The sequence below is a fragment of the Rattus rattus genome, chromosome 3, assembly GCF_011064425.1.
Source record: "Rattus rattus isolate New Zealand chromosome 3, Rrattus_CSIRO_v1, whole genome shotgun sequence".
NCBI lineage: Eukaryota > Metazoa > Chordata > Mammalia > Rodentia > Muridae > Rattus > Rattus rattus.
Window position 1 is genome coordinate 90,167,782 of NC_046156.1, and position 27,728 is coordinate 90,195,509.

The 27,728-nt window shown below is 37.2% G+C and overlaps 1 protein-coding gene across 1 annotated transcript; it reads right to left on the reverse strand.

Moving 5' to 3' along the window:
- Positions 1 to 919: 919 nt before the first annotated feature.
- On the reverse strand, positions 920 to 27,221 carry Tiparp (TCDD inducible poly(ADP-ribose) polymerase). The gene is made up of 6 exons (XM_032898289.1): positions 26,994 to 27,221; positions 23,381 to 24,341; positions 9,591 to 9,759; positions 8,223 to 8,383; positions 3,239 to 3,514; positions 920 to 2,932 (listed from the first exon to the last, which is right to left on the reverse strand). The coding sequence occupies exons 2-6, from the start codon at positions 24,298 to 24,300 to the stop codon at positions 2,485 to 2,487; spliced, it is 1,974 nt and encodes a 657-aa protein (XP_032754180.1). The 5' UTR covers positions 24,301 to 24,341; positions 26,994 to 27,221; the 3' UTR covers positions 920 to 2,484.
- Positions 27,222 to 27,728: the final 507 nt, after the last annotated feature.

Consider the following 27,728-nt stretch of genomic DNA (forward strand, 5'->3'; position numbering starts at 1 on the left):
CAGATTCAAAACAAAAGATAAAAAGAGGGTTTGCGATACAATCAGTGTTAGAGAGCTGGCTTGCCATATGCAGAGGCCTAGACTCCCTCCCTAGTACTGCACAAACAAAATAAACAAGCAACAATGCTTTTCTAGTACAGTATTAAACAATACTGAAATATTTCAAGGAGTTTGTAGACTCGTCCCCTGGATGTTTCAACCATATTTTAAATGAAATGATATAAATTATAGTTGTGCTGATAGGAAGAAAGCCACTAAATGCTTTTCAGTATGTTTCAAACCCATAGAACCATTACAAAATTTAGACTGATCTATACATAACAGCTAATTCAGAACATAAATATTAATAATTATTAAAGTCATTATCATGGTAGTACATACAACAGTCTGAGGTGTTCACATACACTCATCAGGATTTTCATTATGCTGAAGTGTCGAGTTTACAATTCCTTTTTATATTTCCTTCATACAACTGGAGGTAGCATTTTCTTTTTCTTTTTTTTTTTTTCTTTTTCTTTTTTTCAGAACTGGGGACTGAACCGAAGGCCTTGTGCTTGCTAGGCAAGTGCTCTACCACTGAGCCAAATCCCCAACCCCGGAGGTAGCATTTTCAACTAGCTTGTTTTCTTTATAGCTATTTGCTGATATAAGACTTGTCCTTTACTCCCAAATAAATTATCTGTGAATAAAAAGTCATTCTTTCCTTGTGATTTACAGTTCAAAACTAGGTAATATACTTCCTTCAATTTCCAAGTGGAAGAGGATAAACAACACATCCTGAACCGATGCATTCAGATTCAATCACACCGCTTTCTAACGAATGAACCAAACCAATCATCCCACTCTCGAAGCCCATCAGCCAACCACCCAACACTTATATCAACTAGTGATGCTGTTTAAATGGAAATAGAACAAAACAGAAGTTTTAAAGAATTAACTTTTATTTTTGCTTAGTTTTATTAAAAAAATAAATATGTCATAAAGCTTTTGTTTCCTTTAGGGAGAAAAAAAGGAACAAGTTCCATAAAATCAAACAAGCAATGGTAACATGTCTAACTTGAAAACGATTGGGGATCACTGGTTTACAAGTTATAACTGAATGAATGATTGCCACAGTTGCCCATTTCTTCCTGCCAATGGCAGCAAACAACAGGATCAACTGGAGCAAAATAAATAACTGTGTGGAAGCCCTGATAAGTGCTTAAACAGACTGATTCACCGAGATATCTGTACAGCTATATCTTGCTTTAAATAACAAAGAAGTTCCTGTAAAGTTTGGGTAAATGAGATAACCGCAAACATACAAGGAGAGCTTGGTATCTGATGGACTTTTGTGGTTTATTTTATCAACAACCACTTTTCACTTTACTCAGACTTTTGCTTTGCTTAGAAGTACTTACTACTGCTCTGAATTGAGGCAACAGCACATTCACCCAACAGTGCTCTTGCTGGGCCAGTGGCACAATTTCCAAGTCTGTGTTTCTATTAAAGTAAGTAGTGTAAGGTACAGAGTCAGCCAAGAAATCTAGTGCATCTGGCAAAGCAGGCATGGGGTGAGCTTGTTGTCTTTAACAATTCAACTCAGCAGATATGGCTAAGAGTCTGTTTTGTGCCAGACACAGTTCTCAACCTCTCCACTTTGGTTGTAGATGTCTTCTATTATCTAATACCAGCCCAAGGGTAGGTCTGGAATCCCAAAAGAAATACTTTTAACCCTTAAGACTGGCTTTAACCAACCTAGGTGCCCAACTCTGAAACGACGGTAGGCAACAATGAAAGAGGCTGAGTTTTCCACGGCTAATTTTAACACATGTATCACACTTCACAACCAGGGAATTCTGCTGGTGACATTTTTTTTCCCAAATGGGTTCTTTATTATTATTTTACTTCCTCTGAACAGACCCTGAGTTCTCAGGAAAATTCTAGAGGTTTGAGTGGGTGATATATTTCAGTCCTGATCACAGAATGAAAATTTCTTCCCACCTATTAGAATTACACGAATGTATTCTACCCCAAAGTACAATACATAATGCTTTGGATAGGTAATAAGCATGGTAGTATCAGTTCCAGGTGGTTTTATCAATGTTAAGTAAACAGAATCCTCACTTTGCTCGCAGCCTCTATTTGTTTTGACCAAACTTCTACCAGACCCAAGCGACATTTAATTAGGCTAGTCAGTTTTTGATTTTTCTCCAAATACTTCTACTAATATTGCTGCTGCCTATATGTACAAGTGTGAATGAAGAATATGCACTTTAGTCTTTTCCACACCAAGTACACTAATAATTAGTAAACAATTAAATAATAAGTGGCCATTTTAAAATCCTTTTTTTCTTTTAAAAAATTACTTTCTAGCACTTATTAAAAAATTGGGTCTGAAAAGTATCCAATTTCTGTCATATGCTGTTTCCCTCCCAGCCCCACCCAAACCTGCTACAAATGCTGGATTGAGTTCATATCAAATAACTTAGTAGTACCAAGATTTCAAATGGAAACAGTGTTACTGACTTCTTCATATTGGATAACAAAATAAGGGTAACTCTGGTCATCATTAAAAATGACAAAAATCTGAGGCTCAAAAAAATTATCCACACAAGAGTCATACAAGTCACTGGTGACACTGCCTGGGTTGACCGGAGGGGGCCTTCTCATGCCATGACTGCCCATTGTGTATCTGCCAGTTAACACTTTGGCCAAAAACATGAAATGGACTCCTTTGGAGGACTTCTTAGAAAAGTTATGAGAGTAGCTTGCCTTCTTCGCGAAGTAACTGCCTTGTCCAAACATTGTAGCATGCTTTCCACAGACACGAGGGTCAAAGTTGTGCTTGCAAATTCCATCTACCACATCTTGTGATGTTCCATGAAATAAGTGTCTCTCATTTATTATTCTGTCACGGCCAGACATTTTTCTATTCATATACTCTTTTTTCCTAGTGCAAAAAGTAGACAGGCATTTAGGAGGAAGACATATAGATTATATAAACATAAACAATGCATTCAAACTCCACTTCATCGTTTCAAGGGTAAAGCTATATTAAGTTATAAAAGTAAAATGCTAAAAATCATGCTATAGTTTGTCATAATTTTAATAATACTATTTATATGTGTATTATGATTACATGTGTGCTACTACATGGAAATATAAACATATTAAACTATGCAAGTGTTTACTGTGTGGTATATTTGACAATAGCTATATTAAGAAATACCCTTAAATTTTCATGCCCCTGACTCACCTTTTATATTTCTCCCAAAGAAATTGGTTTTGGACTCTCAATATTTGTAAAATTCTGTATTTAAATTCAGGTACAGTTTTATGAAAAAGGTTGTAAATGATTCGATAACTTTTATCCTCTGCAGAAACAGGCACTTGGATGAAGTCCTGAGATGGATGCATATAAACCCATGTTTCAGGGTAAAAGTTTGCTGAAGTTACTCCATCTGGACAGATGATTTGTGATGAAGTTGCTTCAAGAGGCAGAGAAGCCTGAGTGGGAACCCCACCAAGTGTCCTAAAATGGAGATAAACACTAAGTAAAGCATTCAAAAATTAGTACAGCTCATATTACTTAGTGCTTTGTAGTACTGTCCAATTTTAAACTGAACAGCTTAAATACTTACGTATTAATTTTATTTATTTACTTAAGAAAAGCAAAACATAAACCAAGTGTAGTAGTGCTTAGCTATGACACCAGCGCTCAGGAGAGAGAGGCAAGAGAAATACAACCTCAGCCCAGCCTGGGCAACTTTGTCTCAAAACAACTCAAAAAAGAAACAAACAAACAAACAAACACTTCATCAAATAAAAACAACAATATTCTTTTAGAGCAAACACATTAGCTTCTTTCTAGCTTCCTTCCTGTGGAGACAACTCTGAAATGTACTGCTTCAGAGCAAATAGTAAGGAGCAATTTTACAAGTGTCTTTACTTCTGAATCCTCCTAGAGTCCTCTTTTGCATATACAGTTTAAAACAGCTTTGTTTCAATGAAACAACAATAATTTGCCTGCTTCATTCAAACTTTGCTGACACTATGCAGAAAAATTAACATCACTATAGAACATGTAGGATAGTAAATAAGGTAGAACAGGTGTTAAATTGGAACTTCTGGGGTTCTATATAAAAAGTAACAAAAATCATGAAGCAGGCATTCACTTTTTAATACTACAATTAAAAAATTAAAAAATTATTCCAATTTTACAATTTTAGATGTGACTAAGATGAAACAAGGGGCCCATTGAGGGTAGGTGGGCTCAAGTAATAAAGTGATGACCTATGATGCTTAATGCACTGGGTTCAAGTTCCAGGCCCCTCCCCCAAATAGAGCAGATGCCAGAGGGTGCACAATTCATTTCATCTTTAAATTCAACTTTGTTACTTTTAAAGATGAATTTATATAAATAATAGGTTTTCTTTTTTCTGCCTGGTTCATATATTGAAATCATACTTTTTAGCTTTCTTTTAAAACAAGAAAAAGGGAAGAAGCAAAGAATAAGGAAATCCTGACCCTGAGACCCAGTTTCAGTGTCAGGGTACTGTAACATTCACTCATCAGTACATGGTGGTCGCAAGGAAGGAGCAATGTCTGCCAAGTAGATTTGGAGATTGACATTTTCAAAAGAGCTTTGTGATACAGAGGTTATAGTTGTATATGAACATTTGTCTTGTCTCTAAAGAGCATATCCTACCACCACTGTCCTTAGTCACCCACTGAACACATATTATATATTTCATAGTGTCACTGTCACATGAACTGCAATATGGCTTGATTATCCCCTCCTCAAATAAACAAACAGTTCAGAGTAGTTAATGATTTTGTTCTAATACAGCAGGTGTATTTTTTTTAATCCAGGCCTGCTTCTTTTCATTTCTACATTTCATAACTTACAATAAAATAAAGCTACTAAGTGTAGATACAAGCTGGTTTGTCTGATTTTTATGACAACTACTATTACAAGTATCACTACTACTACATTGGCATTATACGTTTAAGAGATGGTTTACTAAGAAGCTAATGCTATGGAAACACAATTGTCTTCTCTAATCCCTGCCAGCTTCATGTAAGCAGCTATGCCTTCAGTTCAATGTGCCCCAAAGTCCCTTTGTAAGTGAGTGGATTCAGGACTTAGCAAGTCCTCCCACCAGGAGCAGATTTAAGTAATTCCTCCAACTTTTACAACAAAAGACTCACATTTCTTTTGTTTTGGATCATTTTCCAAGAGCTGACAAATTCCTTTGGACACTTGGCACAGGTATATTTTCCTGTTACAATGGTTATTTTTTCACTGGTATGTTTTTCTAAAGAAAAGCTCCACCACTTTAATCAGTCTCAAAAACTGATTCTTCTTAAAGTGTCATCCCTGTTCTGAGTAAATTACGGAAGAGAATCCAACTTTTAGCCACCAACTCCTATTCTGCTTTGCAAAGGTAGGCACTAGCCTATCTGTTTTTCCATTATTGTTAGGGTTTGGCATTTCCAACAAAGTAAGATTCTTCCTAAACATTCTGCTGAGACTTATTTGTTATTTACTGGTGACATACAGAATAATGGGTTTCATTATGTTATAGATGTCTATAATGGTTTATCTTACAGGATTCAGAATAACACAGGAAATAAACCTTTCTGCATTCTATAAAGATGTTCCCATGGCTGGTCTGAGTCTCAAGACTGAATAAAAAGGAAGATGCGAGCATTCTTTGCTTTCTGTTTTCTGACTGCAGATCTAACACGAACAGCCACCTCACACAGCTTCTATCATAACTTCCCTGCCATGATCAACTGTACCTTAAACCAAGAGCCACGACAGACTGCTCCTTCCTTACACTTTGCTTTTGTCAGGTATTTTGTTAAAGCAATGAGAAAAGTAAATAATTCACATGTATACCTTTGTACTTTGTTCATCCATTTCTGTTTACTGTCCCTCAGCCTCCTTCCAGACTCCCTGTGCCACTTTCATGTCTATCTTATGATATATTGCACGATATATTGCTAAATCTAGATTCTACAGAAGACAAAGCATGCAATAACTGTCTGTGTGAATCTGGCTTATTTCCTTCAATATGAGCTCCAGGACTATCTACTTCCTTTCAGATGACTTATTTTTTCCTTTCTGGATGAATAAAATCCAGCATACATATAGCACATTTTCTCTATCTGTTGATGGATGATTCTATCTATACCAGTGCAACAATAAATACAAATATGCAGACATTCTAGATTCTATACATGGATAACACCGACTTGCATACATACATACTTTCATCAGGCTAACATCCTAACTTTACTGAAACAGATATATAAAGGCATGTGTGATGGTGGGCTTTTATATTCCATGTCAAAAGCAAGTATGTATGCATGTGTTCTAGGCAATGTTAAAATATATTTTCTGAGAACACTGTTTCTATTCGGCTTATATAATCTCAATAACATACAGCTTATAGTTTTTCAGACTCCAACCTTATTCTCCTTGCCTCCCTTCACCATTTTAAAATGTTTCCTAAACCGATTTCACTACTGAAATAAAAATGGATTAATTTTATCCCTCCAGGGAAAGGGTCGAAGAAACTGTGTTTGGCATTCTTATAACCATGAGATGATTCATGCAATAGATGTCCTTTTAGCTTTGAGACACAGCCCTTCAAGCCCCTTAATTTGGTTTGTTGCTTTATTCTACTTCAGCTCAGATATTCTAAAGAACAGGGTCTTTTTTATCAGTATCAGAAAAATTCTTTATACAATGGAATTTGCTGGAAATTTATGACCCACATCTATTGTTTCCTTTGGTTCTCTGAATTTAATAGTTAAATGAAAAACACAAAACATTTTCTCTAGCTAAGACCTCTGGAATCTGCTTTTGGAACCAATGTCCTTCCTTCCTTATCCATATTAGGAAGGAATATCCTATAGTTATAGACCAGAGAGCAGATAGGATGCTGTATTTAACTTTTCTGTCAATTTACTTTGTGCTTTTCACCTTCAAGCCCCTCCCTCTTCTCACTGATTTGCTTATCTCTCATTTTAGCCCTTTATTATCACTGTTTCAGACAGGAAGACTAAAACAATTTAAGTTTTATGCAAATAATTATTTTCTTTCATTGCAAATTTGCATTCTAGAAAAATGTCACTTATGCTTGTATTATTTTTATATTTTATACTTTCAAAATGAGTATAAGGTATTTTTTAAAAAGGCATAATCTCTTATAGTATTTCTTTTCACTATTTAAAACTTTTTTCCAACAATGTAGCATTTAAATGAGGATTTTTATCCTTAGAGAGGAGCCACATCTTGCTTCGGTTAGCTCAGCATGCCAAGCTGCTGGTCTCAGTAATGAATTCTACTGTCTCACCAGGAGGACAGTATGTTCCTAACTACTGGATGGAGACACTAGCTCCAGCTGTGCGAGTGAAATCCTAGCAGTAGCATTTTTATTACTTCTAATTAAAAAAAAACAAAACATGTAGGTAACAACTTCATTTTCACATATGGACTTGGAAGAAAACACAAGCCAATATAACTTTAAAACTGACCTTATTACAAACTGATTTTTAATTCTAATTCTTTGAGAGATTCTTTTTATTTTCAAGTTTTATGTTCTTGTTTACAATAGGGTCTTCCCCAACTAGTCTGCAATTTGGTATGTATCCCAGGCTGACTTCAAACTTGAGGCCTTCTACCTTTATCACCTAATGCACCATGATTACAGCCTGAACAACCATGACCAGCAACTTGTTTTTAATAGTCTCATTTCAACCCCAGAACTAAATTCATTAAGAGTTTGCCATGCATGACTTGAAATAAAAATAGCAGAAATATGAAAACAGCATTTTACTTTAAGGAACAGAATGGACCAACAGCCACTAAGTTTAGTTATCACCTTCAAAACCAAATTCTAATACTGGTATATCTGGCCCTAAAGTAGTCTTGTAAGTTTGAAAACTCTCCTTAAAAGAAGCAAGCTCTGCTTCATTTCAAATACAAGTTACTTTAGTTATATAAATATGTTAACTATATCCCATTTTTCAGTTCAAATCTGAATAAAAAACTCATGCTTTAGGATTGGGTGAATAGTAGTTAACTGAACTCAATTTCCTTAAGAACTAAATCTAAAGAATGCACAATTTCACATTTTGGTAATAGAAACCAAGATAATCCCTTTAAATTTGGCATCTAGTAGTGCATGGAAAATAAAATGAAGAATAAAAAACAACTGGATACTTACTGTAAATATGGAATCAGTATGAAACAGGAACGAAAAAGGGGTCTCCGTTTTATTTCTCTCCGGAAGAATGAGTTGTGGAGGATGTAATGGTTGTTCCACATCATAAATCTAACTTCTTTCAGACCCCGAGAGTTGGCTTCTTCAATTAGTCGAACAACAGACTATGGAGAAGAAAACAAGGTAAATGAAAATCAAATTTATATGAAAAAAGTAACTGAAAGCAAAAATTAGTTCACTTCACTGCTAACATCAAAGGAATTTCAATAAATATAGTAAATCAAACTAATTCCTGTATTTAGGATTTCAGAGCCTTACAAGGAGAAAGACACTCCCTGTTCACAAGAGCACGATTATCTATCTGCCTTATGACACATGCGGCTCAGAAGTCCATTCTATTTTCAACCTTAATGATGTTCTAGACACTTTCTTGACTTACATTTGTTAAGGAAAATTTCAGAGAGGAATCAGAAGTTAATAGTACTCAAATATCAAAAGAAATTAAAAAAAACCCAAAAAACAAAAAACAAACAAACAAAAAAAACCCAGCCAAGTTCTAAGCCTAAAAACAGTAAAGGCACAGGACAGCCAAGCATTCCATTTAAACTGCCCTTACTCCATTTGGAAGGTAGACACCTCAATTCTTAAATGACAAAATCAGAATATGGTTTAATAATGTGTTTAATTAGGGTCATTTTGTTTGGTAATGTCTTAAAAACATACATACTAAAACCTCTTTGTAATTCTACAAATGAAATTAACATATTGACAGATCAGTGGAATGAGAAGTTAATCTCTAACACTCATTTTCAATGTTTTACTGGATTCAGTTATAAGCAAGGCTTTACAACTGGGAAGTTCTTCTATATCATACCAGTGATATATGTGCACATGACAAAATTCTAAAGAGATAATTTGCTTAACCATAGCTTAATAAAGAAACATATTCAAACATTTCTACTGTGGACTCAAGAATGATTCCTGTTCCACTTGGCTTCTAAAAATGGTACATTTAACATGATTAGATTTCTATAAGCACAGAAGGCAGATATAGCCAAAAGTCACCCCAGTTCTCATCAAAATTTTACAAAGATGGCACCAAGTCTGTTAAGTACATCAATCATCTCTGTACTGTGAGATTCTGGGAAAGTCCTTTAGTGGCATTCTATTATGGTCTTCAGATTAATGGAAAGAAATATACTTTTAGAAATATGAAGAGAAAGAAGTTTACCTGTACCAGCAAGACTTTTAAATTTACATCCTTAAGATGTCTGATTATAATATTCAGTTCTGCTTAGTCACTGTTGGAAAGGAAAAAGACCACAGGGAAAAAATTTAAATTTATTTAAAAGAAAAAGAACATGTAAATACCTCAGGATACTCTCTCCATCCAAAGTGGTCTCTACAGAAGAATTTCCAAAATGTGTGGTAAATAGAGTTTGTACTACTACAAGGTGGTGTAGACAGCCTTCGTAGTTGGTCAAATTCAGTTGTTTCAAATACAGTCATGGCATTCAAATCTGCCCAAAAGTCTTGACCTCTAGAAAGACCCAAGAAAAAAAGACCTGCTAAATAAAAGTACCTAAATATCTTATTGGGCATTAAGAATATCTAATATAGCCTAATGTAGAATTGTTATAATTTGTTTTATTTGGTATAAAAGAACATTATTGGTTGCTTCCCCAACACACATTTCCTAACTAGACCAACATTCCCAGGTTGTGTCCTTATGATATGATTAAAAAATTAGTAACAATAAACCATGACCATCACTGGCTGAAGCCGTCAATAAATACAACCCTAGGTTCTTCTCCCTGGGTGAGATAATCCAAACACTGGCAATCTATCAGGGAGTCAGTATGAAGATTGAAACTGATAAAAATCAGGCAGAGAAACCAAAAAACTTTTTGAAACATGGCTTTTTTTTTTTTTCAGAAGCATCAGGTTACCTGTGCCAATGTAGATATACAACACTACCTGGTGAGGTAGGAAAAAAGATGACAGAAAAACAGCACCAGATGAAGCCGGTGCTACTGTCTGAACAAGCATCAATATTTCATTTCATTGTGTAAATGGGAAAATGTTAAAAAGCAGTTTGAATTATTATGACGGTTAGCTATGATATTATTTTGTCATTTGTTATCTAGTCTATATTGCTAAATTAAACCTTTACAAACGTCTCTATATTAGTCTTTTTCTCTTGAGACAGGGTCTCATGCTGTCTAAGGGGCCTTGACTTGTTCTATAGCTAAAGGCTACTCATTTCCTACTTTCCTTTCTCAAATACTGAGATTATATGTGTTGTGCCACCATACTAGTTTACATCTTCATATTGTTGGGAGACAAGTCCACTATAAGGATCAAATTGACTTAAATCATTAATTGACAAAGGATGACCTAAATAAAACATTTCCTCTTTAATGAATCATTAGATCATGTTGAAACATCTAAACTATTAACTTTAAGAAACTAGTAAATGCCATTGTTCTCTGCCCTGCACAACTGAAAATTTCCCTAAGAAAATATTTTTTAAATAAGATAATATAGGTATTTGTAACTAAGCTCCTGAATGCATAGTCTCAGTCTTTCCATTCTCAGTGTAGACGTCTAAGGGAGTATCTATAAAGCAGATCAAGTGAGCCTTTATATGTGAAATCAAGGATTAGAACAGATTTTCCTTGTTATAAAATAAGATTTTGAGAAAGGTATTCATTATTAGTGATTTGTTAGCTAATCCAACTGTGTTTTTGGTACACTTGTTTCAAGGATTCTAAGTGAGTACTAAAAAACCCTCTCTAGTCAAATGTTTGAAAATTAAACTGGTTACACAAGTTAAACTATTTACTGTAGCTGTTCCTAATTCCCTGTAATATACTAAGGACGACACTGTAGCACTATGAAAGAATGACAGAGTATAATTCCAAACCAATGAAGATGCTCTCCTTTTGCATATATCTAACACCTCTCAAAGCACACACCCCTGGCAAATGCCAAGGAAAATCTATCACTTCTCTCTCCATCCCCATGGCATAATTTATGATCAATCCTACTCTTTGGGAAATAAAACAAAGCAAAACTAAAGTCACATACATAATTGAAGATTAAAAAAAAAAAGAAATAAAATAAAACAAAACAAAAAACCACCCCTAAGTTGTAAAAAACTCCTTTAAAAGTTTCTAAGGATTCCAGAATCCCCAAGTAATTTCTTGTTTAAAAAGAATACTTACTACTAGGATTTGGTCTCAAAACAACATACAAGTTAAATTAAGCATGAAATGGGACTATAATAAAATGCAGTTGAAAATAACATTTTGGGGAAAAAATAACATGAACATAGAAGAGAGACTATTAGAGAAAAGTAAAGGTCTGAGAGGGGAGGTTTAAGCAGGACAAGCATTAAGGGATATATTTTCTCCAAGTTCATTATGAAATAATGAAACCCATTTATTCTGTATAATTAGGAACTTTAAAAAAAAAGGGCCAAATCGCATTTGGACACTACCTCATTTAAAATTTATAACCAGTAATATTTAATTTAAAAGGAAAAATGTTCATAGGAGATTCTAAAAAAAGGAAAAAAACCCTGAAAATGGAAATCCTTATGTTTAAGTTCAACTTCATATTAAGTGGCAGAAAGCAATTTTCATGTCACTTTATAAAGGAGAAATTTCATATTATAACTGAGGAGAGCTAGAAATCTTTCTCTGAAGGACATTACAAGTTTTTAAACATATTTCCCCCTTTAAGCTCATTTTCCAGCAACTGCTTCTCTCAGTAAGTTAACAAACCCTTTGTCACTCCTGCTTTTTTGCTGTTTAAATTTTATTGAAGACATCACTTCAGCAATTTCTGTACAAGCTTTATTACTAAACATACACACACACCTTTTAATCCAAGAAGCATTTAAGAAAATACTTTACAGCAGTTTAAATATTACAAAATATCAACAAAATGAGCTAAGTGCTTTATTCCTTAGAACATCTGAGCAGTTCAAATAGTTGTAGACCTTCTCGACAGTGCATAAGATATGAAGGGCCTGAATATCATGTATAGGAAATAGAAGAGCAGATGTTAATCCAGGACCTTGGCGGATAGATGATAAAGAGGGAGAAAGCAGACAGGGATGCAGTAAATATAGGATGTGTGAAAACTGAGTAAGAGAAACAAAGCATAAGACTGAGGGCCAAGAGAGGTGTCATGATAAAAGCAGAGATTGATGAGAACCCTACAAGGCATAAGAGTTGAGAGGTGGCCAGAATACAAAGGAGATAGTCACTGTACTGTATAACCTCCTCATTAATCAGAGGGACAAAAACACATCCTGAGAACAGGTTATGGACTTACTACAAGAATAAAATTAGAAACCCTGTTACATGCTTTACTAACAAATATACCATCACCCATACTTGTTCAAAGATCCAGATAGAACACTAACTTGAAATTCTGGAAAAGGACACTATTCTCATAATTTTTAACAATGGTTCTCTTATTTCACAAATATCTCACATACTAATTAAGCCAGCATTTCCAGAAATATCTCACCAATGTATACCAGTACCCACATAGGAACACAAAGTACTCCTCACACTATTTCGTGTGTGTGTGTGTGTGTGTGTGTGTGTGTGTGTGTGTATACTAAAAAAGAGGTGGAAGAACAATCAAAACCAATATAGAAATTGGTGTTGAGTAAAATAAAAAATTACTACATTTCTTGCTCAGTTTTCTGTTTATGTATTATGCATTTGGGAACTAAGTATACAATTTAATAGTCTTGGATAATTTTTATTTGAGAGGCAGTTGAAATAGCTCTGGGGCAAAAACAAATGGTGCCAAGCCTGCCATCCCCAGGATCCACATGGTAGAAGGAGAGAACTGACTCCAACATGTTGTCCTCTGACCTCCATAATTGTACCATAGCATAAGCCCCTTCCCCCGTGATACACAAAATAAATTAGATGCAATAAAGTATTTGAAACTATGAAGAAAATAATGACAATTAAAAAATAATGTTAAATAGACAACTGACTGTGCTTGGGACATAAGATGAAAAAAATCAAAATGCCACAGAAGATTAGTTTTGAGAGAATAACTCATTGCTATAGTGTGAAATGTGACAAAAGGATGGTCTGAGGATGAATAACAATCGAAATGTAAATAAGAAATACCTAAGTTAATAAAGATGGGAAGAAAAAAAAAAGATGGTCTGAGTATATCTCAAAAGTAGATGGCCTGGGCAAGGTGTGGTGGTGCACAGCTTTAGTTCCAGCACTCAGGAGACACAGTACAGAAGTGTCCAAGACACATCAACCAAGGATACACTGTGAGATCTTGTCTTTAAAAAAATACCAAACAATGACCTGCCATTGCTGATAAAGGTATCAGGAGAGGCAATAAGGATTGCTTCAGAATGTGACATGTGAACTTAGTTACCAGACCACTACAAGGTAGCTTAATATGTGTAGAAGTTAACTAAGTAGGGCATGAGGATACAACGCAAGAAGCACATGCAGTTCATGTGGGAGGTCAGAGTGTATGTGTGTATGTGGGAGGTGACTGGAGATAAGACTGGTCTGGAGAGATTGGCTGAAGCCAGATAAGGAAGAGCTTTGTATGCTGGGTTAAGAGGTTAGGGCTTGATCCTATGGGCAGGATGACTTTCAACACGGCCTAGGGTTGCCTTTGATAAAAGTTTACTCCAGTAAAATGATTTATTTTCAGTAGAGAATGGATAAAGATGAAGGAAGAGTAAAGACTAACATTATTTTGTAATATATTAGCATAATTATTATCTATGTTTAACAATTACATGACAAATGTTGACAGACTATAGAGGCAATAAAAGGGGGCTGCTTTAGAAGTTAGGGTTAGGATCAAACTACATAAAGAACAATTACAGGTGGGTAAGAAAGCACAGAGTCCGTGATGGCCAGGTGTGGTAGCAGAAGGACATACCAGTAAAATTAAAAAGAAAGAGGCAAAAGAGGATCAAGTCTGAGGACAGTATGCATTACACAGGAAGACTCTTTCAAAGAGTCCAGAATGTGTCCTTTGTCTCTGTGTTCTTGGATAATGATACCAATAAAAACTATAAGAGGCAGAACATGTCTGAGTGGGAAGATGATATAAATAAAAATTAAAGGACTTTAGGAAAGTAAATTAAATATAAACTTTTCTGAACATTGCTCAGTCTTAATGAGATCTGCTAAACTTTGGAACTTTGGCTTTCTGCCTGTTAAAGAGTTAACCAGTCTTTTAATCCCAGTACTTGGGAAGCAGAGACAGGCAAATCTCTTGAGTTTAAGGCCAGCCTGGTCTACAAAGTGAGTTCCAGGACAGCCAGGGCTGTCAAACAAAGGAACCCTGTCTCGAAATACACCATAAACTAAATCTAAAAACGAACCACAAAAAAAGAGTTAAGCAGTTTCCACAAGGGTAAAGACTCACCCTTATCAGCTGAACTGAATATTCATTAGTAGCTCTCTTATATTATCATGTAAAATAAAACATTTTCGGGGCTGGGGATTTAGCTCAGTGGTAGAGCGCTTGCCTAGGAAGCGCAAGGCCCTGGGTTCCGTCCCCAGCTCCAAAAAAAAAAAAAAAAAACATTTTCTTAAACTGAGGGTCATAATGATAGAAGGAAAAGGCTGAATGCTGCCTGGAGAGTACGTAGGGATCTCCTAGCTTAAGACAAGCTTGACAGATGGGAATGTTTGCTATTGCTGCTGAAGAAATTTCACAGGGACACAAAACATAGCTGGTTTTTGATATATGGCTTTGATGTTTCCAGAACTCAGTTATGCTGGAGTATCTGCCAGCTTATGTACTCCCTTCAAGATGTTACAAGAAAATGAGAACCGAATACATGGTACATAATATACCAATATATTTTGTGAAAGTACTATAGTTATTAAACTTGAGAGGACTATGTACTTTATACCTTAAACTATGAGGTTGAACTTTTATGAAAATGAGTTAACATCCTCTTTGTTAAAAGTAAGCTTTCTTCCTTACTTCAAAGTAGATAATAAAATAAAATGTTTGCACAAAAATTGGTTAATTTCAAAGTGAGAGGAGGAGACGGTGAGAGACTGATTCCAAGGTCTCAGTCATACTAGGCAAGCAAGCATCCATCCTACTACTCAGTTGCATCTCTGATCCTTTTTTACTCTTTGAGACAGCCTAAGATGTGCTGGCCTTGAACTTGTAGTTCCCCTGCCAGATTACAGACATGTAATACCAGGTCTAGGTAACAATTCTTTGAATCTGAGAGTATTTAAAGAGGGCCCATAGTTTTTTTTATATTAGAAGCACTATCACTGCCAATTATCATATTCTGTTATTAACTGTGATTTCTGCTATCATTGCCTCAAATAGTAGAGAGCTCCTGGAGAGAAAATAAAACATTTATAAATGCTGAAATTCCATGCAACATCTTTCAACTATTCACTAAAGGCTTAAAATTATATACAATTTATATACCCAGATTCCTTTTGTATTTCAGAGTAGCTACATTACAGACATATTCATAAGACAAATTTCAGAGTTTATACTATTATCTATATGGATCTCAGTAGCTATGGGGAGATTAAAAACAAATGTTAGAGCTGGAGATGTGCTCAGTGGTTAAGAGCATTTGCTGTTCTTGTAGAGGACCTGGGTTTGATTCTGAGCACCCATGTGATGGTTTACAACTATCTGTATGTAACTCTTTCCAAAGGAATCACTTCTAACCTCTTTGGCATCAGGCATACACATGGTGCAATACACGGAGGAAAAATAACCTTTAATGTTGATTATGGACTAAATGTGTCCACTTTTAAAGAGGATGACGTAGCAGAGGCAGGATTACTCAGTAGAACTATTAACACAAAACCAGAATGACAGACATATCTAATGTTTCTAAATACTAAAAATTGTGGGTACGGGTAAGGGTATCTCCCTTTTAAGATATAATGCATTTTAAAAAGTGATCATTAAGCAAAATTTAGCCCATATGCGGAGCTCCCTTGAATGATCCTGGAACATAAGAAACATGTCTGAGAATTTCTGAGAAGGCAGGCAATTTTAAGTGGGACACCACATTTCTCTATATGCCAAACCTCATGCATGATTTACATGTCAGACATTTAATGTGTAGTCTTGAAGTCTTTCTAGACGAGAACATAGAGGGATGAGACCGGGGAGATGGGAACGGAGACAAAGAGAGTTTGAAAGGAGAAAAGAGAGATAATTAAGTTTCCTAGACGGAAAAAAATATTTCAAAGAATGTGGAGAACAGAACAACAGAACAACGTTAGGCATTATTATTGTTAAAATGAACTGCAAGGAACATATATAAATCATTTTCCAATACCATGTGAATAAGCCTAAAATCACTTGTAAATAAAAAGTAGGGCTGGAGAGATGACTCAACGGTTAAGAACACAGACTGCTGCTCTTCTAGAGGTCCTGAGCTCAATTCTCAGCAGCTACATGGTGGCTCAAAACCATCTGTAATGGAATCTGATGCCCTTTTCTGATGTGTCTGAAGACAGCTACAGTGTACTCATATAAAGTAAATAGATCTTTTTTTTTTTAAAGCATACTTGTTAAGATCTTACTGTCATTTATTCAGAGAACTGGGATTAAATTTTGTACTCTGAAGATGCCAGAAATGTCACACAGCCTTAATTTTGATCCAAGTTCAATCACATGTCCTGAGACAAGTAGAAGGCAACTCTAAGTGAAATATATTTAACTGTGGCCTAATAAGGAGGTGAAATTTAATTTCTATGAGAACAGCTAGAAAAGGAAGCAGTTTAGTTTTTTTTTAAAAAAATCATACTTAGGGGTTGGGGATTTAGCTCAGTGGCAGGGCGCTTGCCTAACAAGCTAAAGGCCCTGGGTGCGGTCCCCAGATACAAAAAAAAAAAAAAGAAAAAAAGAAAAAAAGAAAAAAAATCATGCTTAAAGTTCTATTTATATCTTATATTGTCTTAAACTATATAGTTAAAGATTACTGAAATATGTGAATATCCCCTTTGTTGAGTAAAATATTTTAAACATAGAAGATTCAAAGTGATCAATTAAAAATGTGTGCCATATATGTAAGGTACAAATTAATTCAATTTCTAAAAAATTGAAAGTAGAACACACTTCTACATAAATATAAAATGCTTAATAATATATACACATAAGACATATAAATGATAAAATATCCTTTAAATCACTTTAGAATAATCTCAAATTAGAACTCATTTATACATAAACAAGACACTATAAACATAGAACATTAATAATGTCTAGAAAAATACAACGTAGTAGTTAATTTATTTCTGATTTAATGTTTCAATTACAAATGACTCTTCAAAAATAATTATTCCAAATTTTATTAAGCCTTGTATTTTTTTCCCCAGCTACTCTAAATAACTTTAACTGGTAAATAAGAGAAACAGAAATAGATTCACTGATGGTTGTTTATGTACTGGCGCTAACAATCTAAAGTAAACAAGTGTTAGCAGACTCAAGTTTAATGTATACAAACTAATATTCAGAGAATCTACTACTGACAGCTCCTCATGCAAATTCTTGTGGGAGGGATGAGGAAGTTTTTACAGAAAAGATAGTAGGAGGCTTTATACAACACTTCTGATATGACAGTATTTTGCTAATCCAAATTATCAAAAAGTAAATAAGAAAATTTTTTTCTTCCATTCTCTTCCCAGATTCATGAATGTCTTTTATTTTTAAAATTAAGATGAGTATTTGGAAGGAAAACCCAGTATTTTTTCTGTCCTTATTTTGTCAGTACCTGGAAATAAAAGAGCTAAACCAGGTGACAGTCAGAAACCAAAGACCAACCACAACAGGAAATTATTTAGGGTATTCTGTACCCTTTGCTCTGTGGGAGATGAGCAGATCAGACTGTAAGCAAGATCCTGAAAGCACATGTATCATTGGGAAGTTCATCCTTGGGTTCCCATCCTTGCCATTCTTTGATGACTGACTAAGCAGTGCTGGTAGAAACTTGGAGCAAAGGACTTATGGCTATTGCAAACAAGAAGAAACAGGGTAAGAATCTCATAAAATGGGATAAATTTTTCTTAAAAAAAAATATAGCTAATGTGAGAGAAGTGCTGTTTCAACCAACATAAATAATACAAACTTTTCTTTAATTCTCAGAAGCAACTGCACTAAAGCACAGGACTTGGACTTGCACAAAGAATACAAATTTACTAAACTCTCATACAACTCAGAAATGGAAGATTACAATATACTGTTCACAATTTCTTGTGGTACAAATACTGGACCATGAGAAAGATAGCAGTCACCCTAACCATTCTCACTCTTTTAAAAGCTTATCCTGTGCAACGACCATGCAAGGGTTCTTTACTGGTCAAGTGGGTACTCAAGTTAGTCAACAGAATAAAGCAGAGAGAGACTGAAAAGACAGGCACATTTTATCCTGTGGAACAACAGAGAGGAATGCATAATTAACTTTCTGTGGTTGTCTTAGAAATAACTGGCTAGGTCACAAAGGAAAAATTTGAAGTTTTACATTTGATAACTTTTGCTTTTTGATTGCATCAATTTCTAAAATTTGGTCTTTCTGATCATAGAATTGGTTATGTTTAGTTAAGCTTGCAATATCTTTTGTACAAATTGATAAAACTATAAAATACAAACTGAGATAAGCTCATTTATTTTACATAAAAATCTAATCTCAAACTTCACACAGTATTTTAAAATCTACCACTTGTAATTTCAAACTCTTTTATTACAAGTTGAGGCTTTCAGTTATTATTTCAGAGGCTGGGCATTCTATTATCTCTCAGATACAAAATTATAAAAGTGAAGCACTGGTTAGTTTTAAGAATTGTGTTTCTTTCAAAATTACCAGTGTCCATTTTAAGTTCACCTTTCACAAAACTATGCCAGAATCAATTATAATGTAACTCAAAATAAGATTCTTTTTCCTTTGCAAAATGATATACACATGCATGCAGTTTTCTCTGCACAACTCACAAAGACTGGTAATTACTAAAGGTTGCTGATGTAGGTTAAAAGGACTTGACAACCTAATCTAAATACATTCCAGAACCAACCCCAGCAGACAAAGAATGCACAATCTGGTGGTCTCAAATCAGGGGTAGGTGGAATAATAAGAAATTAGCAGGCCACAGAAAACAGTTACAAGTTTTCAATGGCTGGATTTTAGTAGCATTTCTTCAATCCTTAATGGTTTATACATGATATAAACTGCTTCACTCTGATAAGCATTCAAATTTGGGATGAGGATCACTAATCAGAAAAATAAAAAATTTACCTTTGCTTTACAATTGAATGAAAACCTAGAAATTCTAGTGTAACAAGAAAAACAAACAGATTTATAGGGAGACAGAAGAGTTAGTCAAAAGTATCTTGTATGCCTGTGTTTTTCTTTACACCTCATGTTAGTAGTATTTCTTTTTGTGTTCGATAATAATTAAAAGCTTTGAATTCAACTGGATAATAAAATATATTATGTATCATGCAATTATATTCAGGAATTGCCAGAAAGCCTTATGAGCTCCCCCCACCCCCAACTGTCTGAATAGTTAGAAATCTTTGCTTTTTCCAAGGTTCATTTTCATTTACATCAGGAAAAGCCTGACCTCAACCTGAAGCCAGGTGACAGCTGCTTCAGAAGTAACCTACTTATTGATGAAAAGCCAGGAAAGTAAATGAATGACTGCTATTGATTCCCATGATAGCTCTACACAGACCCACTAACTTCTCTAGATTAGTACAGATAGATGCCAATTAGTTTTATTTCATATGTAAATAGCAGCATAAAGAGGTAGGAAAAAACAAGTCATTGCATGGCTTTATCATAATAGCACAAGGCACCCATTTTGAAAGTCACTTCAAACAACTTCTTGCTTATGGAGCTCTCTCTTTCTCTTACACAGGAATTTTAAAAATAAATTCAAACTCATACAGCTGTGTATATTTAAGAAATACCAGAAAGTCACAAGGCACAGTTAAGTTTCAGCTGTTCTCTGTCCAGTGTTATCAACAACACATAATAAGTTAGCTCATACACTATCACAGCTGTATAGACCAGAACTAATTTGGCTAATTTAACTATTCTAGTCAAATTCAGTCAGGGGCTTGCTCTAGTGTAGATACTTCACCAAGTCATTATAAATGATAACATAAGCTCTCTATCATTTGTGCATTTCTCTTTGACTTCTTACACAGAGCTGCTTTGAGGTTATCTACTGGCATTATCCCTTGGATAGATTTTTGAAAAGGCTCATAAGAACTATTTCCAATAAAAATTCACAGCAGCCAAGATTATAACAATGTTTTAAGCAAGTAAAATTATAGTATCCGTAAATACTAGGCAAACACACATACTAAACTCTGAGCCGTTATATAGCTAACGCCGATAATCACAGCATTTAGTAAATTATGGATTCACTGCCTAGATAGCAAGACCATGTTTCAAAATAAACAACAACAACAACAACAACAAAACCCTGAGAAAATCTAACCATGAGTTCATCCCAATCCTCATTCAATGAATTGAGAAAATTAGGAATACTCGTTGATCATAATAATTTCACTAGCAAGTTAGCCCCAAAACCCAGTTTGTGTTGCCTTCCATTCTGTCTTACTTTGAAATGAATGTAATGTGAAACTAATGGTGATCTTGGTTGCTAAAAAGATTTGCACTGCTTCCAGTTTCAATTATCAACAGCAGAATTCCAATTAGCAAGGCTCCTTTGAAGCTGCTTAGTTCTGCCACTCAAAATCACCATCTACTAATGATGAGTATCTATACTGTTAAGAGATTATTTTCTCAATGAAAAATACAACACTTGGTGCTCTTGCTCTCAGTAATTTTTGAAGGCCTGGCCTATATACAAAAGAAGTCTAAGAATCAGATTTGGAGTCCAGACCCATAACTAATTAATTTCCAGTTATGTTGGCAATACACACCTATGATGTACAAAAGCAGGGAATGCAAACAATAGTGTATCCTAAATTAGTTACAATGGATCAAATAAACATTTACCATCCAAATATCATATACTTGTTTTTAGTATATAAGCATCATCTTAACTAAAGAGCTCAAAGGAAACTGTGAAAACGTCTGGCTCAATTTCCTGTCCAATTTCACTCCTGAAGACAAAATAAACAATGCATATCCAATTTTGATTAACTTAGGTGTTACATCCTCATGGGTGCAAAGGAAAACAAAGAATTCTATCTGCATAGTTAGAAACTATGACCTGTCTCGGCTACAAACCCAGAACTATGAACAATTCTCAAAGTCCACAAAATGATATTATGATATAGTATGTATTGATGACTTAGTCATATAAACTACCCAAAACAAGTAGAACAAACAAATGCCATTCATCCAGTCTTTCTAAAGACTAAGACTGGGTCCAATATGAACGTATACACAGCTGAACACACACTTCCTGGTTATGTGCAATCTGCACAGATAGACCAGCTTTACAGGCCTGACCACAGAGATTAATAGCTTTAGCCAAATAATGTGGTAACCATGTGAACCTGGGCTGCTCCAGCTTGTTTGTGATTCTCTCAGCAAGGCTCAACATGCCGTTATCTGCATCTTGTTGCCAGGAAACACAACATCGGTTTGGAATACAAGGAAAATCAGGTTGCAATGACCACAGGTCAACTCCCCCAAAGCCTAATTTTTGACAGTTATTTTCAATCTTATATTTCTTCATGTAGTTCACTGATATTTTCATTTGTAATTAATAGTTCATATTTCCAGCTATGTTATCATTGCAGGACCACTTAAATTGTAGTAGCAGCGATATCAATTATAATAGTAACTCACTCATACTTTTCCTCTCCTAGTGTCATATAAATATTAGTTTACATCATTAAGACTAATTTAGAAACCAAGCTCCTACTGTAAGTCCTTTATAACTAATCCTATAGTTTATGCTAAAGGCTCTAAATTTGTCTACTTTTCAAGCAAAATTATCTTGTGAGATATAAATGCCCACTATGCTACTGACCAAAGAATTTTTGGTCCTTCTGGGACCAAAATGATTGTCTTGCCTTGCTTATGGTAACAAAATGTAATGTATAAGACAATGATTCTGCTAGTTTATTTCTGACCAAGTCAAACAGAAACTAAATGTACCAAAATGTTCAAGTACTCAGTGAACCGAAATCTGCTTCATAAGTGAAGTGAGAGGAGAGGCTACTGCTCTGAAGTGTTTTGTAATCTGGAGATGGAAGGATTAGAGTGGCTTTGAGAATTCATAAACTTAATTACTTTTGACAGAACAATTAGAATTGCTAGCTCAGGGGCAATTGAGTTTTTTGACAATACCTTATTAAAACTATTTTTAAGAAAAGGGGCCTCTTAGGGGTTGGGGATTTAGCTCAGTGGTAGAGCGCTTGCCTAGCAAGCGCAAGGCCCTAGGTTCGGTCCCCAGCTCAAAAAACAAAAACAAAAACAAAAAAAGAAAAAAAAAAAAAAAGAAAAGGGGCCTCTTGCAGAGGTCTAAGGTTCTGTTCTTAGCACCTCGTGGAGGCTCAAAACAGTTTGCAACCATTCCAGGGTATTCAACACCTACTTCAGGCCTCTGCAGCACCTGGCCTGCAGGTGCACATACATTCGTGCAGGCAGAACACTCATACACATTCCAACACCTTGGAAAATCAAAATAGCATGTCTGTGTATGAATGAAGAACTTCTGAATTATTCATATAAAAAGTGTTTAGTAAAAAAACTCCAAATACTAGTTCCTATATTTAAAAAAAGCAGCTACCCAACACATAAAAATTTTAAAACTAGATAAATTTAGTATTTAAGGTTTACCATGAATTTTCTTTTAAAGGCAAGGTAATTACAGTTAAAATAGTACTTGATTCATAACACTCAATGTATATACAACTTTCATTCATACACATACTAAACAGAATGACATTTAAATTGTTCAAATCATAAAATGTTCCTTTGTCTGGTTATATAAAGAGACTACATTAAAATTCAAACACTATGAAAATCAGAATAGCATAAAAGCCATAAAAGAAAAACCAAAACAAAAAAAACTTGGAACACTACTGAAAAAAAAACCACCACACCAAACTTTCAGCTTCATTAGCTCATGTAACAATTTTTAAGTTACTATAATACGTACCCATACTTCATTCTCATTCTATCATTTTCTGGATTACAATAAAATCTTTCCAAGTGCTCCTGAGAATCATTGGAAACACTCTGCCATTTTTGAGTGGTTGTCCTTTTGATCTGCCAATGATAGGGCAATACGGTGTGATGTTTCAAACAATCCCTGCCATAAATGCAAGTGCCTTGCAGAAAGTCCATACAAATTTCAATTCCAGTCTCTTGGTGAGTATGGTACTGTAGCTGGTTTACAAGCTCAAACACAAGGTCAAGGGAAGCTTCCTCACTTTTGTCTTGGAAGAGCTCAGTACTCAACTTGTCACTGGTATCCAAAATGTATTGGATTGTAAAACTATTGTCTTGGAAAGCTCCTGGCACATAATCCATAACTTTATCTATGCAGTCAGGACTTGTAGGAACATCACCTGAAACAGGATGCAAAAGGTCAGTTTGGAAGTGTCCTGTTGTAGAATCTGCTACTGTGCCATTGATGGTTTCTGGTGGAAAACTGTGATCCTGGATTGGAACCACCTGTTCTGGAGCATCAGTAGAAGGATGAGCTTCTGGTAATTGGCCCTCAACATTTGTCCCATCAGGAATCAGGACAGGCATACTGTTTTCTGCTGGTGGGCATGCTGGGTTGATATCCAGAGGTTTTTTCACTATATGTTCATGTAAGCTGCTCTCATCTCCATTTTGGTCTCTAGCTCTAAAAACTCCGTCAAGCGACCCGGATTCTAGCAAAGTATTTAATATTGGCCTTAAGGATCTCAATGTTCCAGTTCCCAATCTTTTCTGTTCCTGCTTTTTCTTAAAACAGGTTTTCAATGGAGTGATCTTCTCAGAAATTCTCATTTGGCATGAAAAGTCATCAGGAGGAGAAGGAGGCTGTACTACACAGTCTGGCTCAGGGTCGGTGGTTTCCATGTCCATGATGTGGATTAGCTCCAATTGCGCCTCAGTATCTACAAATCCTACCAGGAAAGGAAGAAAGGTGATCAATTGAAAAGTGATAACTGAACCCATTCATTCATTAAAACATTTTGTGTTGATCTATGATTAACTATCTGTAATCACTGCTTGCATTATATTTAGCTCCTATGTCTTTTTTTCCCTTTTTTACTGAGAAATGAAGACTTGAAAACTATGCTAAAATCTGCATAATAGTAGATAATAGTACATGAGAACGTATCTTTCAATTGTTATGCATTATTTGTGGAATATATATCCCACAATTTGATTTGATAATTGATACACACAGAGGGAGGGAGGGAGGGAGAGGGAGAGGGGGAGAGAGAGAGAGAGAGAGCGCGCAAGCACAAGGCGTGATTCTACTGGGTTATGACTTTATTCTGTAAGGTAGAAATAACTGTCTTTTCTAGATGATGAAGCAGGGAAACCACATCTCCGCTTAGCGTTGTGGTTCCCTTCACAGTTGTTTATGTATGATCTGTCACATGAGTTTGCAAAAACTAGTTTCTCTGGAAGGAAAGTTCATCAAAAGGATACAACTTTAAAAGTTAAAAAGTGAAATAACTAGTGTGTGTGTGTGTGTGTGTGTGTAGGAATAGACATAGAAGTTTTCAGGTTAATTGTGATACAAGAGAAAGTCAGAAGCCTGCTAATGTTTTTATATTCTGAAAGTTCTAGTATTTAAGTACTGAATGTTAAAGATTTACTTCTAATTTTTTAAAAAAGATTTTCCTATAACTGAAGGAATATTAGGACATGACTAATTTCAGCAGCCTGCACTCTGCCTTAGAAACTTAACACAGCACGATTATGCAAAGGGTTTTAGTCCTTGCCTTTAGAAAAGTTACATTAACCCATTTTTTAAAAATCAAATGAAAGCATATTATAAACAAAAATACAAATATTAAAAAACACCAATTGTCAGAATCTGAATGAGCTACTAAAAGAAACCAAGAATTTTTTTCTTGCAATAACCAGATCCTTTAAAAGGACTGAGATTTCCAGGTATTTACTGAGATTGTTCCAGATGAGAAAAGACAGTGATGAGCAATTAATGGTCTTTTTTCTTGTCCAATTGACTGAAAGAGCTCTTTGATGCAAGAACCTATGATTTAATCAAGTATGCATTAGGGGTCCAGTATGGTACCTAGCACAGTTCACCACGGAGGATGTCTATATTTTGTGGCTGCATTACTGAAGAAAAGGCACACATTAGATGCTTTGTTCTTGGTTGAAGGTCAAAACCAAAAATGATAAAAATTTCGTGCTTTAAAAAACAAATATAAAAATCTAGGAGGGATTTATAAGTCTATGTATACAAAAGTGCTTAATAATCAAAACTCAGAGAAACACAAAGCACGGAACAAAGGTGTTAGTCTAAGTACAAAAGAGATTTTTTTTTCTTTAAAAGAGTTCAGTATGAGCTGGCATTGTTAGGGAAAACCTCACGAAGGAGGGATCTGACATGAGACATAAATAACTGGAAAGCAGCCAAGCCAGGCGTTATTATTCATCATTCGGTGCTCTTGCCTCAAGGCTCAGTTGGCACAGATTGTGGTATTCCCTCTCCGTATCAAACCGGCCTGTGCCTTCCCCTACGCACGCACACCACCCCTCCTCCTATCACACCAATCCAGGCAAAATACTAAAGCAATTTTTATTTATATGTCTGCACACGCACATGCACGCACGCACACACACACTCGCACGCACACAACTTTTCCTCGTACTGCCCTCCACCAAACTCGGAAACTAAACTAGGAAGCAGAAGAGTGCGGAAGCCACCAGTTCCTCAATTAGTTTGCATAACAGAAAAATAAAGATTGGAAGGACGTTTCCTCCGGTCGCCCGCAGCAGGCAACCCAATCGCGCCACCCTTCACCTCGTGACGCCCGGGTCGTCTGGCACTACGGGCTGGTCACACCTTCCATGGAAACCGCCGGCTCCAAACAGCCTGCCGAGAGACGCCCGGGTTCGAGCGACGCCTCCTGCCGGCCGCGGTCTGCGCAGCTACGACCTCCCGCCGCGCCCGTTCCAACGGGCTCCGCACTTCGCCGTGAGGGTGAGCATCCCCGCCCTCACCTTGTCCTCAGGAACCCGGGCGCCCCCTCACTCCCGGCCCACCTTCCTCAGGACCCGACCTCCCCGCCTCCCCGTAGCCACTCACGGTGAGTCCACAATGAAATTTCCCTCGGCCCTGCCTCCCTCCGAGGACCGTCCCGGAGCTTGCGGGGCCGAGCCGCAACGGGCACTCCGGGTGGCGGGGAAGAGGAAGGGGGACCGGTGCGCACTCAAAGTTAACTCGAACACAGCCTGTAAACTTCTGGGCTGCAGCCCGGAACGCGCGCCGGCCGGAACTCTCCCGCAGCGCCGAGCCCTCCCGCGGGGGCTGCCCCAGCAGTAACCCCCCGAGGGGAGTCGCCGGCGGCCCCGCAAGCCGTGCGGCGCCAGTCCATCTATACACCTGCCCAACTCCGGGCGACCAGAGCTTAACCCAATCCCACCCCGCCACCAACGGACGCGAGCGCATTCGGCTTTCCCGGGCAGTCTATGGATCCGCCGCTGTCCCGGCGGGGACTCGGGGAGGCGAGGCCAGCGCCCGCCATCCCGCTGGGGTCCCTCCACCGCTCGCTGCCCACCCCGAGCCCTTTTACCTCAGGCAAGCTGCCCTCAGAACGCAGCACAGGCGCGGCGTGGAAGGTCCGGCTCTGCGCCAGCGGTCTGAGCCGAGGGCAAGTGCCGGTGTCTAGGGTTCGTGGGCGACCGACTCGGCGAGCGGGGCACGGGCCATTCCGCGGACTTGGGCGCAGAAAGCCGCAACTGCTCTCGGGGTTCCAGCTCGCTCGCCTGTCAGCTCCAGCTCTGCTTTAAGTGGCTTCCGGTCTCCTCCTCCCGGCCGGCTCGTCTTGGGGGCGGAGCTTCAGCGTTGAGAGGGGGTGGGGTGGGGTGAGGGGGCCGGGCGATCAGTGGGTGCCGGGAAGCGGACCCGCCTCCCGTGCGCGTGCGCGTGCGCCTGACAGAGGGGCGCGCGGCGGCTCTGCGCTCCGGGATTGGGGGGACGCGTCCACTGGAGAGCCGCTGAAGGTCCGGGAGGGTCGGCCCGTTTGCGAGGGCCCTGTGCGCGCCTGCGAGGAAAGGAGGCGCGCGCCGCGTGGGGTGGGCTCCACCTGCCTGCCGGCGGACGCAGGGTCACTGTGTTCCGCGGACAACCCAGGCACGCGATGTGAGAGAGGATGTGAGACGGAACGGCCGGTTTCGGTGCGGTTGCCTTTGTTTATCTGCCTCCTTTCAAGACGCTTCCAAATCCGGAGGGGAAGCGAGTGGCCGCCTCCGCCGGGGCCTCCTCGCGGGGTTGCGGGCCCCGCGCCCTACGGGCGGGAAGGCTGCGC